We start from the raw sequence: 18,003 nt of genomic DNA, 5'->3' as shown, positions 1-18,003 counted from the left end.
CTCAGTGAAGGTGAGAGCAAAAATAAATAAAAAATAAAAGAAACAAGAATGACTCAGTCATAACTGCCAGGTGCGTTCAGAGCAGAGCCATCTGATAGAAGAGTTGCAATATTGAGGGGGCAGAAAACAGCACGATCACGTGGTTCATGTACTTGCGCGAGCCCATAGACTCCAATGCATTCCGTAAAGTTCCGGTTGTCTCTATTTGAAGCCTTCAAATAGGGACAAACCAATAGAAGTCTATGTAGAAGAGCCGCCATTGGACTGGCCCCATGAAGTGAACGGAGTTTGCGTAACCCTGTCTTACTCTATGGCTCTGGTTCAGAGTATAGGTTTTTATGCCGTTCAGACTATATGGGATGTCTCCCATTGGTTTAGAGGCAGCCAATCATGAAAAAGTGTCCACTATACGGTCGTCTTTACGGTCGTTATGGAGATGAAGCTTGAGCTGTCTTACATGTTGCAGTCATGTCTGCTGTGGTGCAGTTCGGTTGGTAGTAAGTGTCCTATTCTCCTGTCTGATTGGCTTTAGTTGCCGTGTTCAGCCATCCTGGCTCCTACGTGTAGGGATTCCCAGGGAGGCGTCATGAATCTACCGTCACCAAACGGCAGAGGCAACCAATGAGGAGTGGTGGCCTCACCATCATCATCATCATCATCATCATCGATGATGAACAGAGAGAGGCCAATGGCTACATACACTAGAGCAGTGGTTCTCAACCTGGGGGTCCAGTGACCCCCACGGGTCCTTGAGGGGGTCCAGGGGGACCCCAGCTATATGATTATAGTTGGGAACCGAATGGACTGGATTGGGGTCCCAGGGATAAAACATGTATCAACTGGGGCCTGGCCTAATGCTTATCAAGCTGGGCGTCCTTGAAATGAAAAAGGGTTGAGAATCACTGCACTGGAAGATGTAGGCATTTATCTAGCGTCATCCTCCTCCTCCTCCTTCGGGAGGACAGGGGGGGCCTCCGCTGTGGTCTATCCTGCCTGTCCTCTTTTCATCAGGATTATGCTGAGAATTGGGTTGAATGAGACTCTGGAAGAACCCGCGGACGAACGCCACCACTCCCAGGAACAGGTCAGCCAGCTTGGACAGTCCCCATGGCTTGCGGTCAACAACCTTGCCGTCAGATATGTACACCATCTAGACAGCTGCTGTGATTCTCAATATTGACTGAACGGCTGCTCGATACTGGCTCTGTAAAATCATGCTGTGCTACCCGTTACATTCACATTTATATTATATTGTCAGAGCAGCACAAGTGCCTAAATATGGAATCATACTGTACGTCATAGATGACTGACGTCATAGACGTGTCCATATATGAGTTGCACTCAGCCTGGCAAAGATATGCATTTGCAACCTTCCTAGCCCGGCTGTAGAGCACTGAGTCTGTAACGATGGAAGTTGGAGATGCATGCCCCACCCCGCTATGCAATACCCGTTGTACCCATGTCAGAGTACCCGTTCCACCCATCTGCCTGTGTCCCTTTTATGCCCATATATGGAGATTTCTGTATCTGTCTCTCTCCTTTATTCATGGAGTCAGGCATGCCCAAATATGGAGTGTTGTGTTGTGTCAGAGCTGTCCAGAGCCCGAGCAGAGGCCTTATGGAGTGTTGTGATGACAGAACAGGCCAGCTCCATATATGGACCCTGGGCAGGGGCCCTGTACAGAGCCCGGGCAGAGGCCTTTTGTGGCGGTTCTGGACAACCGTGGGTCCGACCGACTCGACACCGGGCACTGCACTCCCTGTGGGGGTGTGGAAAGCGTGTGTCTTGAAGTGTGTTGAATTTGTGGGGTGAAGGGTTCTCGATTTACGTGGATTACAGCAGTACACAAGTACAGACAGACAGACAGACATGGCGCATTTATAGATAGATGGAGATCCCTGAGGTCATCAGTATATGCACATATACTGCATAATGGGCATATCAGTTGGTTCAGAGGTTGTGAAGTACAAATTTGTTTGGGGCACTAAATGATGACGTAAGATGTGTCCGATATAAATACAGTGGGCGCCCCTCACTTCACACAAGTGACCTCCTATACACAGGTTTAATGTTTGTCTTTAGTTCAATGTTGTTGTTTTTTTAATTTGTTTTTATTTCAGTTTGGGCAACTTCACAGAATTATAACCTACAGTACATCTTTCTTACAACTGCTTTTTTTAATGTTTGTTTTGTACATTTACGGGAACATTTACGTCATAATGTGTCATTTACGTCATATTGTCTCTTTATTGTTAGTGGCGTTTAATGTTTGTTTACACCGTTTGTTTTACATCACCATTACATCACCTAATCAACATGATTAATATATTAATATATTAGCGCCCCTCACTTCACACTTTTTTTTTCCATGAATGCCCCACGTTATGGACCCTGTGTCGTTAATACTTCTATTTTATACGATTGTTCTGGATCTTATCCAATTGTGTCGACTCGAGTCATGACTTTGACTCAAATCATGTGTTGACAATAGACCCGAGTTGATCAAATAAAGACTTGCAACTCCACTTGAACTTTATTAAAGTTATAAATTGGATGATGATGATGTCATGTGACCTAGTGTGATGTCATCAAAACTCATCATGTGACTCCAGGTGGTGGTGCGATTGGGCCGCCAGCGGTGGAGGATCCGAGGGAGGATCCAATCAGACGACAGACAGTACTGGGATGAAGAGGAGATGGTCTTCCTCCCACACATACATCACAACTTTGAAATCAAGGTAAACGCACGCAGGCACTTTGTTTGTTCATACAAGTATTCTTGAACATAGATAAAGAGTAAAACAGATTAAGACAGATTGTAAGACAAAGAGTAATCTTGCATCATCATGCTTTCCACTGCAGAGGAAAGCCTGGTATTCATATTCTGGTGGTTGGTTCCAGTTGGCGTTGCATTGTTTTTGTTCCCCACATAAGGTGAATCAATTAGTTTAGTCTCAGTATTCGCGCTACGAGTTAATAGAATAAAATATGGACATTTTAAACTAGAAATGCACTCTGTCGAGCTGCTAAGTTGCGCTTTGCACACAAGTAGGCCATGAATGGCCTACTTGTGCACGAGCAGAGCGCGCAAACTACTGCTGACTCCTGTTAACTTACTGTCCGCCCGCTTTAAAATATAAAATATAAAGACGAAAGCCATAAACAAACATTTAAAATAAAACTTACTCCAATTGAAAACAAAATTATTTTCCTACAACTGTGTACGACCTGTGTACACCAAAAATACACAATCCCTGATTGGCCGAGCGACGCCACCAAAAATACACAATCCTTGATTGGCCGAGCGACGCCCACGAAATACGCAGCCGAAAACAGTACTTGCGCGCTCTGCTAGCTGGAGGAGGTGCATGGCACCGGAAGTTCTGGTCGGTGGTTCCGGTTGCCTGATGGCGTAAAGTTATTTCCGTTAGCTTCCGAAAGAAAACCCAAAAGAAACCCAAAAATGGTAATTGATCCCAGGTTAGACAAAGAGTAAAGACAGGCTGTGGTAACAAAACAAAAAACTGTCAACACTGGATGTTTTTTTAATCCCAATAACATTGCATGTATTAATGTGAACATGCATAAATGCGGACTATATTGACTCAAGTACATAATAACTAACCCTAAACGTTAACATGCAACGTGTCAACGTTAACATGGGTTGAGGATGGTTCTGTGCACAGGTGTTAAATGTTCTTGTCCTGATGACCTCCTGTCACATCTCTATCCTTCATGGGAAAGTGGGCGTCGCTCATGTCTGTAAATACAAAATCACACCCGTGTGAAGGGAGGGGCGCTCTTATCATCATACATCATCTCATTCCGGCCAATTAGAATTAGACCTTCGTCTTCAATAAGAAAACAATCAAATGCGTGTTTCCAGGTGACAGAGGCGAAGGGTTTGGGTTGGCTGCTGGTTGGCATGGTAACGTGTGCGAGTGCAGATTTCTTCGTGGCGAGACCTCAGCTGATGCTGGTGGACATCACCGAGCTGGGGACCATCAAACTGCAGCTAGAGGTCACCTGGAAGTAAGATCACACACACACACACACACACACACACACACACACACACACACACACACACACACACACACACACACACACACACACACACACACACACACACACACACACACACACACACACACACACACAGACAAACGCACACTACTCAGTAGCTTTCAATCTCTCTATGAGCAGTTACTTTACACCACTGCTATACCAATATTGTTTACTCACCTGACAGACACTTCTTTACACCTGTAGTTGATTCTGTCAGAGTGTGCGTGGGTGCGTGCATGTATGCGTGTGCGTGTGTGGTGTGTATAATTTCAATGTACAGATTATAGATTTTTTGGGCGATATTCTAATGTTAGACTGATGATAGGTTATTGGTTTACCTATGATCCTAGATTACTATTTCTATGCATTTGATGTATTACCTTGTGTTGCTTATTTTAAGTCACTCGATTAGGATCATAGGGCGGCAGTGGCTCAGGGGTAGAGTGGCCGGTAGAGTGGTCAGAAGGGACCGCAAGGTTCCCAGTTACATCCCGGGCTCCCCCAGTGTTAGTGTCGAAGTGTCCTTGAGCAAGACACTGAACCCCTAATTGCCCCTGAAGTGCAGGTTGGAGCCTTGCATGGTTTCCTCAGCCATCTGTGTATGAATGTGTGTGTTAATGGGTGAATGTAATGCACATCTATGTAAAGCGCTTTCGATAGTGCTATATAAATACTGTGTGTGTTCCAGTCCATTTGACAGTGGGGAGAAGATGCGTCCAGTGTCTCCCAGCAGGAAGAGTTCTGTCTACAGCTGGACAGCTCCGACTACACCCAGCTTCACCGAGAAATACTTTATAGTGAGCACCACACGCACGCACGCACGCACGCACGCACGCACGCACGCACGCACGCACGCACGCACGCACGCACGCACGCACGCACGCACGCACGCACGCACTCACTCACTCACTCACTCACTCACACACACACGCTAATAACACAGTTCCTCTTCTCTGCTCTCCTCAGTCTATGGTACGTCAGCTGCAGGATGCAGACGGTTCTGTGCCGTCATTGGTTCCCCGGCCCCGTCCTTCCAGAGGGGGCGTGTCTCTACTGAGCTACCTGTCGGACCCCGCCCACAGTGCCATCGCTCCAAACCACACCAGCACTCCACTCACTCCCAGGTTAGCAGAGTTAGCATGCTTATACTCCTGGCCATATTCCTTTAGATAAAACATTCACAATAGGGTCAGGACAAGAGTTCTAAGTTCAATTCCTTTGTGGGCATCACAGTGCGAAAGAAATCGAGTGGTGAACTAACTACTATTTTTTTCCACTGTGATGCCACTGTGTCATGTAGCAGAGTGGCTAACCTCAGCCTGGTGGCCTAAAGGTCTGATATCTCCCCCAACCCAGAAGGGATATCCCTTTGGCTTAGTAGGCCTAATTAAGAAGATGTTGGCTTTCCACGCAGGAGACCAGGGTTAGAATCCTGGGTGTTACCCCCACAACGGAATTTAACTTAGAACTCCTGAAACTAACCCTTTCCAAAGAGCAAATAGCACCTGTTTACTGCTGTTCCATACTTATTGACCCACGCAGCGTTTATTTTCTTCTGTCATCTGTAACAATAAGGTGTTTGGTTCTTTTACATTCTGACATGTACAGTAACAGTAACAGTAACAGTACGTTCCTTCTGAAACGTGACCAGTGTTTGATTGATTGATTGATTGATTGATTGATTGATTGATTGATTGAATACTTTATTAGTCTGAAATGTCCACAGCACGTGGTACAGAAAGACTAAAAGGATAACACACAAAAAAGTCCTGGGGACTTGTGATCCTATGTATTGAATTCATCAACATAGCATAAAAGTAGTTCAGTCCGTGGAAGCAACTTACAGTCAGATACCATGATCTTTATGTACAGTTTTTTTCCATTGTGAACCAGTGGCGGACTGGCCTTTTGGCATAGCAATGAATTGTAATAGGTAATAGGATCATTATGGTAATTATCAGAACATGAAGGGTTGTTTTTCAGCAGAAGTGGTGGTATTAGGGCTTGTTTGTTTGTATGTGCCTCGACCCAGTGGGAGGTACAGTAGGGCATCTGCTATCGCCGTGCCGGTTGTCGTGAGCCGGTCTGGGACAAAATGTCAGGGCCGACTTTTTGACCCAATCCAGCCCTGTTGTGATGAACATTATCCAATCCCAGGTTCCACAGCAGCCTGACCCGGACCTCCAGCCCCAGCCTGGGCACCAGTGTCGGGGGCAGCCAGAGCCAGCTGTCCCTGGGAGAGGACGGCTCCCTGGAGGTCACCTTGGAGGACACGCAGAGCATGAGAACGCTGGGAGACGAGGAGTGGAGAGACGTGTCAGAGACCAAGAGGTGAGGACATCACACTTATTCATTCATGTGTTCGAGTTGCAATAATGTAACCCATTTTAATGAATCAAATTATGATTTTTAACCAGTCTGTACTCTGTATATGGTTGAGTATGTTAATACAATAGTTATACAATTGGGGTGCTCTTCTGTTGAGACAAATCCTCTGTCTAGGTTGGATACAACCTTTGACATGATCCTGCTTCTGTTTTGAAGTTTGATCTGAGGGTCAAAATTCCATCCATCCCCAGAGCAAGCAAGCAGGCTTTATTAGCTCAGTGGTAAAAAGGTCAGGATGTGCTTGTGCGCAGGATGTGCGCAGGACACCACGCAAGTTCAAATCCGGGGTAGAAAAGGAAAGTTACAAAGTGCAGCTTTAATTGTTTGTTTCATATCAGATAAGAGATGAATTGATGAATGAGATCATATTAATATGACTGCATGACAGGTGCAGCACTCCGGACATCCTCAGACAGAATCCAGAAACAGAGCCAGGCCTCAGACAGACCAGCGATAGTAGACAGGTAAGACCTATGGAGCACAGAGTACAGGTGGAGGAAGTACTCCCATGTTTCTATTCAAAAACTTACTTTGAATTAATAATACATAATGTAATATATGCACCTTTCCTTTCCTTCATGTTATTTTGTGTAATGTTTTTACCTGTAAAGTGGAAATAACACTAACAATGAAGGCCAAACTGTGGCCGAAACATTACTGTTGACACTTACTGTTACAAAGTAGTGTAATTCTGTGTGCCTACCATAGCACAGCTTGAGATTCGCCATACTTATCCCTCATCATCCATCTTCCGCAAAACTTTGACGCCTATGGTATGGCCGGGAACTGTCATTTTTCAACCGTTTCGGACACGGGAAGGCTCGCCGGAACTGGGCCGCCCCCTGGGCGTGTTCCTGGTGGTCTGGATGTTCCAGGGACCCCCCCGGGGACACCCACGTGGTGACTCTGCCATTTGTCCATTGTAATAGTGTAAATAGTGTAATAGTGTAACCTACCTCCCGAACACAAGGTTGCACAGACTTGGCGAGCTGCAGGCACACAGTAAAGATTCTTCTAAATTTTGTTTCTAGTTAATTAATGTTAATGTTTTGGAGAAAAACTGTGGATTCTTTTCATTTGAAACTGTTATGGTCCTTGCAGACTGATGCCTTTCTTCGGATTTTGTGCTGTGTTTTTCCCTTCAGTGTGCAGGGACCTTTACTCTTTGGTCCGTCACCATGTTCGCAACCTTCACTTTTGAACAAGCTAACAAAACAGTCTGAAAGGAAAATAAAGACATTTGAATGTTGTCGTAACTAAAGTCACTTTCACTAAGACTAGAGGGTTGTTCGTGAATCCTAACCTGATCTGTTCCATTCTGTTGCAAATACAGGAGTCCCCAGAAGGTCAGACGGACTTCACCCCTTTCCCTGACCCTACCCCATCTCCACCCCCAACCTCTTTACCTCTATCACCGTCCCCACCCTTAACAGTACCTCCTCCCATAACCTCATCACTACCTCCATCCGTACCGCCATCACCCTCCCCACCCTTACACTCACCAGTAGCTCCATCCATACCTCCATCAGGTCCCGCATCCATACCTCAATCCATACCTCCATCCATACCTCCGTCCATACCTCCATCCATACCTCCATCCATACCTCCGTCCATACCTCCATCCATACCTCCATCCATAGCTCCGTCCCTGGGCAGACCTGTGGTGAGCTGGGCCCAGCGCAGGGCCCAGGCAGTCAGTGTGGGAACCCTGATAGCTGAGCTGGAGAACTGCCTGCAGAACCACAGCTGTTCTTCTGAGAAAGAACTGAGAATGCTGGATAACCAAATACTGCACCTGGCAACCATACTGAAGGTACAGCCACCCAGACTTTACATGTATTTTAATTTTAGTTCACCCCCAAAATGACTTTATTTTTTCTATCTATAATTTGAAGACCAGCAGTGGTTCCTTTCCCTATATGGAGACATAAAGGAGAATCTTTGTGTCTCCATAGTGAACCACTGCTGGTCATCAAAATTATTGGCTTATATGCAACAAAAAAACAAAATTATCCATGAATTCAAGTCACCATGGGGTTCGTAATGCACGTCGCTGCACGGCGTGTTGTCACTCGCGGTACGTCAGGACAGTCCCATTGAAAAACAAGTATTAATTTCATCGTTCGCTCGCTCTCATCGCTGGCAGTGTGGATGCGGTGACACAGGCAAGTGCAAGCATGAAGAAACATACAGTAGTGCTTTCAAATTTGAGAAATGTATAATGGGGCTCAACGGCAGTTCTATGACACATCACTTTCACCTAGAAACTCCATTCACACTTTTTATAATTCAGCTTACCATGTGGGCACACATGCTGGAACTTTTTACTTTGAAATGTTTTGTAGTTTCTGAGTTATTTAACTTAAACGCCCAATGCATTCTCAATGGCAATAGCACAAACTTTGGCATGCTACTAGTCCTACATACTTACACCTAGAAACCCCCACTGAAAAGGAATCTTTGAAATGTTTCATAGTTTTAGAAATATACAGTACATTTGTACATCCTCTGGCGTTCGCCAATTCCTGTATGTCTTTGTGTGTGTGTGTGTGTGTGTGTGTGTGTGTGTGTGTGTGTGTGTGTGTGTGTGTGCGTGCGCGTGTGTGTGTGTTCGTGTGCGTGTGTGTGTGTGTGTGTACGCGTACATGCGTGCGTGCTTGCGTGCGTGCGTGCGTGCGTTTGTCCTGCAGAATGACTTGTCAATGTTAAAGAGCTCGTCATCTTCATCAGAAGAGACTCTGGCGGTGGAGGAAGTCCTGGGCAGCTTTGACTTCCTGTCCGATGATGACACGTCCTGTCTGGGCAGCCTGAGACTCAAAGAGACAGGGTATGATGGATGGATGGATGGAGGGATGGATGGATGGAGGGATGGATGGATGGATGGATGGATGGATGGATGGAGGGATGGATGGATGGATGGAGGGAGGGAGGGAGGGATGGAGGGATGGATGGATGGATGGAGGGATGGATGGATGGATGGATGGAGGGATGGATGGATGGATGGATGGATGGATGGATGGATGGATGGATGGAGGGATGGATGGATGGATGGAGAGATGGATGGATGGATGGATGGAGGGAGGGAGGGATGGATGGATGGAGGGATGGATGGAGGGATGGATGGATGGAGGGATGGATGGAGGGATGGATGGATGGAGGGATGGATGGATGGATGGATGGATGGAGGGATGGATGGATGGATGGATGGATGGATAGAGGGAGGAAGGGAGGGATGGATGGATTCACTGGCGGAACTACGTTGGGCCGGGCCGGGGGGAGACAGCACGACCGGGCCTCGCGGAACCTGACTCCCAACAGCAGCAGCGGTTTAGAAGCGAAAAAGTCCGTTGTGGAGAAAAGTAACTCCACACATATGCACTCCTAAGTCCTCACAGAGTGATTAGCCTACTAATGAGTGACAGGTGCTGCCACTTTGGGAGCGTGGCTGAGGATGTCTGTTGGAGAGAGTGTGAGACAGACTCCACGGTGCTTGTACAGTGAAGTCCAGCGCAGTACATTCTCATCAGACATGATATTTTGCTAAAGTGGAGGCTATTATAGGCTATAGCTATAAGCTCTGTATCTGGTTAATTGCGGGACGATGCGGGATTCGCGGGGGCCCGCTGGTTTTATCTGTCGTGAGTGACTGTGTGAAAAATCGTCCATCGATCATCTGACCATTCTGTCATTGTGATAATGTCACTGTCACTCTTGTTTCTTGTCCAATAGAATCAGTTCATTCCAGCAGAGTACTCTGAGAAGCATGGGTCTTCTCTCCCACGACAGCCAATCAGCTTCGGAGGAGGAACTGGCGATCGCCCCACTGACTTCTGGGAACTGGAGTGTTGACCAGACACTGGAAACTCACCTGGACATTTGTACCATCCTGCTACAGGTAGAAACACATTGAAACAAACTGCCTAACGGTCTAATGTTTCATAATATATACTGTATAATAAATATATAATGTACACTGTAAGGAAGTGGTTTCCAAACCTTTAAGCAAAAGACCCAAAATAAAAGAGAAATCCGTAATTTGCAACTAGTGAAAATAGCAGATCTACAAGCACACAACGCATCGCTTTGCACCGCGTTACAAGCTTGCAGATCTGCTATTTTCACTACTTCCTAAACAGTTGTTTTCTAATTTAGTTTATTCATGAAATTCTTTTGGAAAAATGTTTGAATTTGTTCATGAAAATTTGCGATTTTTTGTGTGGAAATCTTTGGAAAACAACTAATGACAAAATTTAGGAAATTAATATTGGATATTCATCACCCGACCCCCGGAAATTGATGTGCGACCCACAATTGGGTCCTGACCCACTGTTTGTTAACCAGTGCTATAAAGTTTTTTGATTATAAAAATGAATTGGTATGGTCTGTGTGGTGTGTGTGTGTGTGCGTGTGTGCTCGTGCGTGCGTGCGTGGTGTGTTGTGTGTTCCAGGCAGTGAGTGCAGTGAATTTCAGCCTGTCTGTCAGAGAGCTGCTGGATGAGATGACGCTCCAGGCTGCAGCGTTGGAGCACATCAACTGTCTGCTGCTGGAGAACAACCACAACATCTCTACCACTGACAGTCAGTGTCTGTCTGTCTGTCTGTCTGTCTGTCTGTCTAGTCAAGTGGTTCCAAAACTGTTCAGGTCGAGAGATTAACCTAAACTAGTGAAAATGGTAGATCTACAAGCGCACAAGATTGTAGATTGGCTATTTTCACTACTTATTATTTATTTATTTGTATTGATGGAATTTCGTAGATTTGTGTGTTTGTTTGTTTGTTTGTTTGTTTGAAATATATTTTTTTTCATGTAGGAAAAGAAAACGGGATTTCTACTCGAGTCGTGACCCATCAAAATTAGTCTGTGACTGACCAAATGGGTAACTGTTGTTGGAAACAGAGGTGTTATTCTGTAGGTTTATTGGTGTGTTGTGTGTGCAGTTCTTCCTCAGTCACAGAGAAACAGGGACCTGCTGCTGTTCTGGGACGAGTGTGTCGGCGGCGACGGCTCCTCCCCTTTCTGTTGCCACGCCGACAGCTTCTCCAGGGCGCTGCGCAAACGCTACTCGCACAGAGTCAAGGCCAAGCAGCCCGGACAATCAGAGACAGGTATGTGACAAGGACACGTCACGATAGAGAGCTCAATATGGAAAAATAATTATTCATCAGTCCTTCCATTCATTCAGTCATAAATCTCTCCTCTCCTCTCCTCTCCTCTCCTCTCCCTGCAGTGTTTTGCCAGGTCCTGCAGGGGGTGCTGTCGTGCTGTGGTTTGGTGCCCAGCCCTCGTCCAGTGTGCAGCCCAGAGAGGGTCACTGTGTTCCAGCTGTCTGTCTACCTGAAGCGCTGGAACATCCAGGACCTGGGACAGCACATCACCCGCCTGTCTAGAGAAGGTAAAGGACAGCACATCACCCGCCTGTCTAGAGAAGGTAAAGGACAGCACATCACCCACCTGTCTAGAGAAGGTAAAGGACAGCACATCACCCTCCTGTCTAGGGAAGGTAAAGGACAGCACATCACCCTCCTGTCTAGGGAAGGTAAAGGACAGCACATCACCCTCCTGTCTAGAGAAGGTAAAGGACAGCACATCACCCTCCTGTCTAGGGAAGGTCAAGGACAGCACATCACCCTCCTGTCTAGGGAAGGTAAAGGACAGCACATCACCCACCTGTCTAGGGAAGGTAAAGGACAGCACATCACCCCCCTGTCTAGAGAAGGTAAAGGACAGCACATCACCCGCCTGTCTAGAGAAGGTAAAGGACAGCACATCACCCGCCTGTCTAGAGAAGGTAAAGGACAGCACATCACCCGCCTGTCTAGAGAAGGTAAAGGACAGCACATCACCCGCCTGTCTAGAGAAGGTAAAGGACAGCACATCACCCTCCTGTCTAGAGAAGGTAAAGTACAGCACATCACCCTCCTGTCTAGGGAAGGTAAAGGACAGCACATCACCCTCCTGTCTAGGGAAGGTAAAGGACAGCACATCACCCCCCTGTCTAGGGAAGGTAAAGGACAGCACATCACCCTCCTGTCTAGAGAAGGTAAAGGACAGCACATCACCCTCCTGTCTAGAGAAGGTAAAGGACAGCACATCACCCTCCTGTCTAGAGAAGGTAAAGGACTGTTCATGCGGTGACCACAGACACCGTGTTTGGGTGAGCAGTGAGCACACTGAGCGGTGAGTCGCTTACCACCGCGGCATGACGTCATGTTGTAGTTTTCATGAACCAATAGCTGTAGTACTCAGGGACGTGCTGACCATTGGGAAACCGAATGTACAACCTACAGTTCAAGAGTAAAAGTTGGGACCTGGGCCGTGGCTCAGTGGTCCAGGCACCTTGGCTGGCAACCCAGTCTGGCAGTGTGCCGCGGGTTCGACTCCCGATCCCGACGGCCTTTACTGCATGTCTTCCCCCCATCTCTCTGCCCATTTCCTGTCAGCCTACTGTCTGTCCCTCCATAAAATATATATATATAAAAAAAGACCGAATTGTGAAGCGGCCTATATTATATTTGGGGTAGAGGTTCTTCCTATTGCATGCAAAGTTGACACACACACTGACTCGTGGACGGACGGCCGACGGACACACAAATGGACGGACAGGAGTGAAAACATCCACAAAAATGGAACCATACATTTATATTTTGAATCCCAGCATCCCTATGGGACGTTTACCGAAAATAGAAGATCTACAAGCAGCAATATAACTATCCATATAATATTTAACACATTATGTCAGCTTGCATGTAGTTATACACGACATGAAAACATTCCAAACATTCCAATGTTCAGAGCCATCTGGAGCATGTCTGTCAATATGGTCACACCACAATAAGGCATTGTGGTGGGTGTGCGTGCATGCGTGCGTGCGTGCGTGCGTGCGTGCGTGCGTGCGTGCGTGCGTGCGTGCGTGCGTGCACGTGTCACACAGATCAGTCTGTTACTCAGACTCTGACCTCTGGCTCATCTCCATGACTGTCCCTTGTGTTTCAGTGTACCTCGAATCGTCCCTCAGGAGCCCCAAAAGGAGGCGGGCATTAACGAAGCTGCGGGGGCGGAGCATGGCAGAGCTCCTCCCACTGGGCGGGACCCTGCAGACTCTGGCTGCTCTGCAGGTTGAATCCAACCACAAAGTGTGTAAAGCTGCTGCCAGCTGCCTGAGCAGAGCGGCAGCATGCAAAGCCCTCAGGAACAAGGTGGGTCGTAGCGTATGATTTCCTCGACTAAAACTATAACGAAAGATATTCATTGACTACCTTTTTCAGCTGAGCTATGATGACTAAAACTATGACTAAATATATTTCAGTCAAGGTTCAAGGTTCAAGGTTCAAGGTTCAAGTTTATTTAGTGTCCCCAAAGGGCAAATTGGGTTGCAGCATAGACGTACATTAAACAATGAGACAAGTACACAGTCAGATAACTCACGAATAGATTTAACCAATATTTATTATAGAATGAGAATACAAGTGCATATAATATTTTATCTTGGCATATCTGCTACATTTTTCTCCCTGCTCGGCACAATTAAACACCATCATTAAATATTAAGAGCAGGGAGATAGATATACAATGACAACCCCCCATGGGGAACATAAATAGCAGAGCCCACCGGTGGTGCTGGGGTGGCGGTGGGAGCAAACATCACATAACAACAACCAGGAACCATATGCAGAAGGAAGGCAGGAAGAAGCATGCAGTCTAGGTGAGCTTAAATTAACTAACTAACTCCGTATAAGCTACGGAGCTACGTACGTAATAAAAACAGACAAAAATGTGGGGGACTAGTGGACAAGAGATCCAGTAGAACTAAAAGACAAGTAATTGTATCCTTGGTTGCATGATGAAAATAGCCGAGCTTGTAGATCGGCTATTTTCAGCATGCAACCAAGGGATCCAGGGATCGCCAAGGGGCTTCCAGGGGGTCCCCAGAGAAATGATTGACCAAATAGACCGTTATGGGATTCCATTTGTACATAATCTGAGTTAAATTAACGCTGACATCTATAAAAAATCTTCGTCTCTCTCTCTCTCTCTCTCTCTCTCTCTCCATCCAGGCTATAGTGTATTACACAGAGAGTCTCAAACAGAATGATGTTCAGCTTCAACAGGCTGCCTGCTTGGCCCTGAAATGTCTCAAGGTCAATCACACACACACACACACACACACACACACACACACACACACACACACACACACACACACACACACCCACGTACCCACCCACGCATGCACACACCGTTCCGTTGTGTTTTACATTGGCTAAATGCAATTGCATTTAATAATCTATCGAAAATTGTGTGTGTGTGTGTGTGTGTGTGTGTGTGTGTGTGTGTGTGTGTGTGTGTGTGTGCGTTCGTGCGTGCGTGCGTGCGTGCGTGCGTGCGTGCGTGCGTGCGTGCGTGCGTGCGTGCGTGCGTGCGTCGTAGGCTACAGACAGTGTGGATCACATAGCAGAGTTGTGGCGTTCTACAGACGAGGATCTAAGAGCAGCAGCCAGAGAGACTGTGCTGTCCTTTGGTAAGACATCCATTCATAGAGACTGTGCTGTCCTTTGGTAAGACATCCATTCATAGAGACTGTGCTGTCCTTTGGTAAGACATCCATTCATAGAGACTGTGCTGTCCTTTGGTAAGACATCCATTCATAGAGACTGTGCTGTCCTTTGGTAAGACATCCATTCATAGAGACTGTGCTGTCCTTTGGTAAGACATCCATTCATAGAGACTGTGCTGTCCTTTGGTAAGACATCCATTCATAGAGACTGTGCTGTCCTTTGGTAAGACATCCATTCATTCAGCGTTCAACTCACTCACCTCCTTCATTCCCATTTGCTAAACAAATACGCCCCCCAAAAAAAAAACTCCCTCTGCCTCCGCAGCCTCATCCACCATTTAATAAATGTATTATTCTGTGGATGGTATGATGTTATAATGTGTGGAGGGCTTTAACCCATTTTGGACTGAGGCCGATTCTAAAAACGCCTTCTAAATCCTGACCTAAGTTTTCTGAATAACTTCAAATATTTATATAGCAGCATCATTTAAAAACAAATTGAATACTGTATACATATACAGATCCCTAAAATGGGTTCCCGTTCAGAAGGGTTACAACACCAAAAGGGGTTCCACTGTCCAGCCCAGAATGGATACATTTGTCTTAAATGTCTGTTTATGTGGATTGTATGTTCTGTGGATTGTATGGGTTGTATGTTAATCTGTATTTTAATTTATGCCTTGAAGAGTTCTATATTGATGCATAACTCTGTCTGTCTGTCTGTCTGTCTGTCTGTCTGTCTGTCTGTCTAGGTAAAAAGGGTTTCCAGGCGTTTCAGAGAATGGATCAGTTATACGTTGAACTGCAGGAGGAGGCGTATCGCAACCAGCAAACAGAGATTACTATTCTATAGAACCTACACACTATTCTATAGAACCTACACACTATTCTATAGAACCTACACACTATTCTATACAACCTACACACTATTCTATAGAACCTACACACTATTCTATACAACCTACACACACTATTCTATAGAACCTACACACTATTCTATAGAACCTACACACTATTCTATACAACCTACACACACTATTCTATAGAACCTACACACTATTCTATAGAACCTACACACTATTCTATAGAACCTACACACTATTCTATAGAACCTACACACTATTCTATAGAACCTACACACTATTCTATACAACCTACACACACTATTCTATACAACCTACACACACTATTCTATAGAACCTACTCACTATTCTATACAACCTACACACTATTATAGAACCTACACACACTATTATATACAACCTACACACACTATTATAGAACCTACACACACTATTCTATACAACCTACACACTATTCTATACAACCTACACACATATAACCTACACACACTATTCTATAGAACCTACACACATAGAACCTACACACACTATTCTATACAACCTACACACTATTCTATACAACCTACACACTATTCTATAGTTCTACAACTAATTAAAGATAGGTTGAAAATGGGTGAAATACTCCTTTAAGATATTTACAATATTTGTAATGAGTTCAAATGAGCGTGTATGTGTTGTGGCTATTGTTTAATCCCCATTAATCATAATTATGAGGACCACAAATAGCTGCAATTTTTTTTTTTACAAACAAATATTAAATGTAATATTGTGTATGTATTGTTGCCGTTGTGTTCAGTTTCAAAAGGGTGAAATAATGAAATTATCAGAGGACATTTTGTCTTGAATAAGCCTTTTCAGATTGTACAGTCCTGGGATAGTTAAGTGTTTGATTATTGGCTTGTTTCATTGTTTCATTAGATTTAAGGTACAGAGAGGCAGGAAAAACATGTTGAGAGAGAAGGGACACAAGGTTGTGTTTCTGTTTGTTTTGATGTTTTCTCGCACCCTCTGGTGGAGACAATATGTACACAGACAGAGTGACGTACATGAACGCTGTTGTATCATCATCCACACAGTGAGAAATACTGTCCCCTGCTGGTCATTAAGACGAACTGCAAGTTCACTGGTCGACACATTGTAGATATATTTTAAATATTCTTCATGAGGAAGTAATAGTATGTAGGGCTTAAGTGGTTACAGTACAACATGAATTACAATGAAAAGGACCACAGTTAAAAAAACTTTTTTTTTAAAAGTGTCACAATCAAAATAGTTCTACAATCAAAGGGAGGGAGGGAAAGAGTAATGTCATGAAGATAGGAAGGAGGCACAGTATTTCAAAGAGGTCTATTCACCTGTAAACTTCATAACACTGTTAACTGTACCTAACAGAGTAAAATGGGTATATTTCACTTGTCTCACGAGTCACGATATACAGTACAAGCACACAAGAGTTAGCCTATGAGATATGACCTCACGCTCATAGAGCAGTGGTTCCCAAACCTTTTCATGTCAAGGACCCCCAAATTGACACTAATTAGCCTGCAGACCCCCATAAGAGAATTTTACGGCTCTAGTGATTCTCAACCCGTTTCAAGGACCCCCAGTTTGACATGCATATTAGTCTACATATACCCCCATGTTTTAATGTAATTTATATCTCTGGGACCCCAAATGATATTGTAAAATCAATGTTTATTTAACTATGAGAGTGTACAAATGGAACCAAATGGACCCCTTGAGGGTCCCCGGATCCCACTTTGGGAACCACTGTCATAGAGCACTGTTTTGATTGGAAGTTGTCAATGTTTGCTTGTTTGTTTGTTTGTTTGTTTATTTGTTTTTTCAGTGATCAAACATTGATAGTTGAACTGACATCACATATCCATGTGTCACAACCTCTGGGGCCATTTATATGTTGGTCCATTTAAATAGTTCAACATGTATGATGAATCCATAATGTTTAGAAATATACCTATTTATGAAGGAAGCCTATTCCACAGTTCTACAGAGTGGCTACAGTATGTAACGTATTCAGTATTTAGAGTTTGATATTGTACATAATTATAATTACTGCTGTTTACAGCCTTTTGTGTATTTGTAATAAAATATAACTCTTTTGTGTGGC

General features: G+C 45.0%; 1 protein-coding gene across 3 annotated transcripts in view; it reads left to right on the top strand.

The window, feature by feature from the left end:
• Window positions 1-15,954, top strand: part of ripor3 (RIPOR family member 3) — a 43,532-nt gene extending 27,578 nt beyond the window's left edge. For 2 of the 3 annotated variants that reach the window (XM_079509933.1, XM_079509935.1), the window contains 16 exons: window positions 2,614-2,739; window positions 3,888-4,033; window positions 4,758-4,866; window positions 5,036-5,193; window positions 6,227-6,400; window positions 6,846-6,921; window positions 7,791-8,270; window positions 9,148-9,284; window positions 10,187-10,352; window positions 10,906-11,035; window positions 11,396-11,563; window positions 11,686-11,850; window positions 13,452-13,654; window positions 14,513-14,596; window positions 14,886-14,976; window positions 15,765-15,954. In XM_079509933.1, the coding sequence (XP_079366059.1) occupies window positions 2,614-2,739; window positions 3,888-4,033; window positions 4,758-4,866; window positions 5,036-5,193; window positions 6,227-6,400; window positions 6,846-6,921; window positions 7,791-8,270; window positions 9,148-9,284; window positions 10,187-10,352; window positions 10,906-11,035; window positions 11,396-11,563; window positions 11,686-11,850; window positions 13,452-13,654; window positions 14,513-14,596; window positions 14,886-14,976; window positions 15,765-15,865 (2,514 nt within the window). In that variant the 3' untranslated portion in view covers window positions 15,866-15,954. The remainder of the gene's footprint in view (window positions 1-2,613; window positions 2,740-3,887; window positions 4,034-4,757; window positions 4,867-5,035; window positions 5,194-6,226; window positions 6,401-6,845; window positions 6,922-7,790; window positions 8,271-9,147; window positions 9,285-10,186; window positions 10,353-10,905; window positions 11,036-11,395; window positions 11,564-11,685; window positions 11,851-13,451; window positions 13,655-14,512; window positions 14,597-14,885; window positions 14,977-15,764) is intronic. The other variant, XM_079509934.1, reaches the window with a different exon arrangement.
• The last annotated feature ends 2,049 nt before the right edge of the window (window positions 15,955-18,003 follow it).

Source organism: Electrona antarctica, assembly GCF_951216825.1.
Source record: "Electrona antarctica genome assembly, chromosome: 9".
Lineage (NCBI taxonomy): Eukaryota > Metazoa > Chordata > Actinopteri > Myctophiformes > Myctophidae > Electrona > Electrona antarctica.
This window is presented reverse-complemented; position numbering and strand designations above follow the sequence as displayed.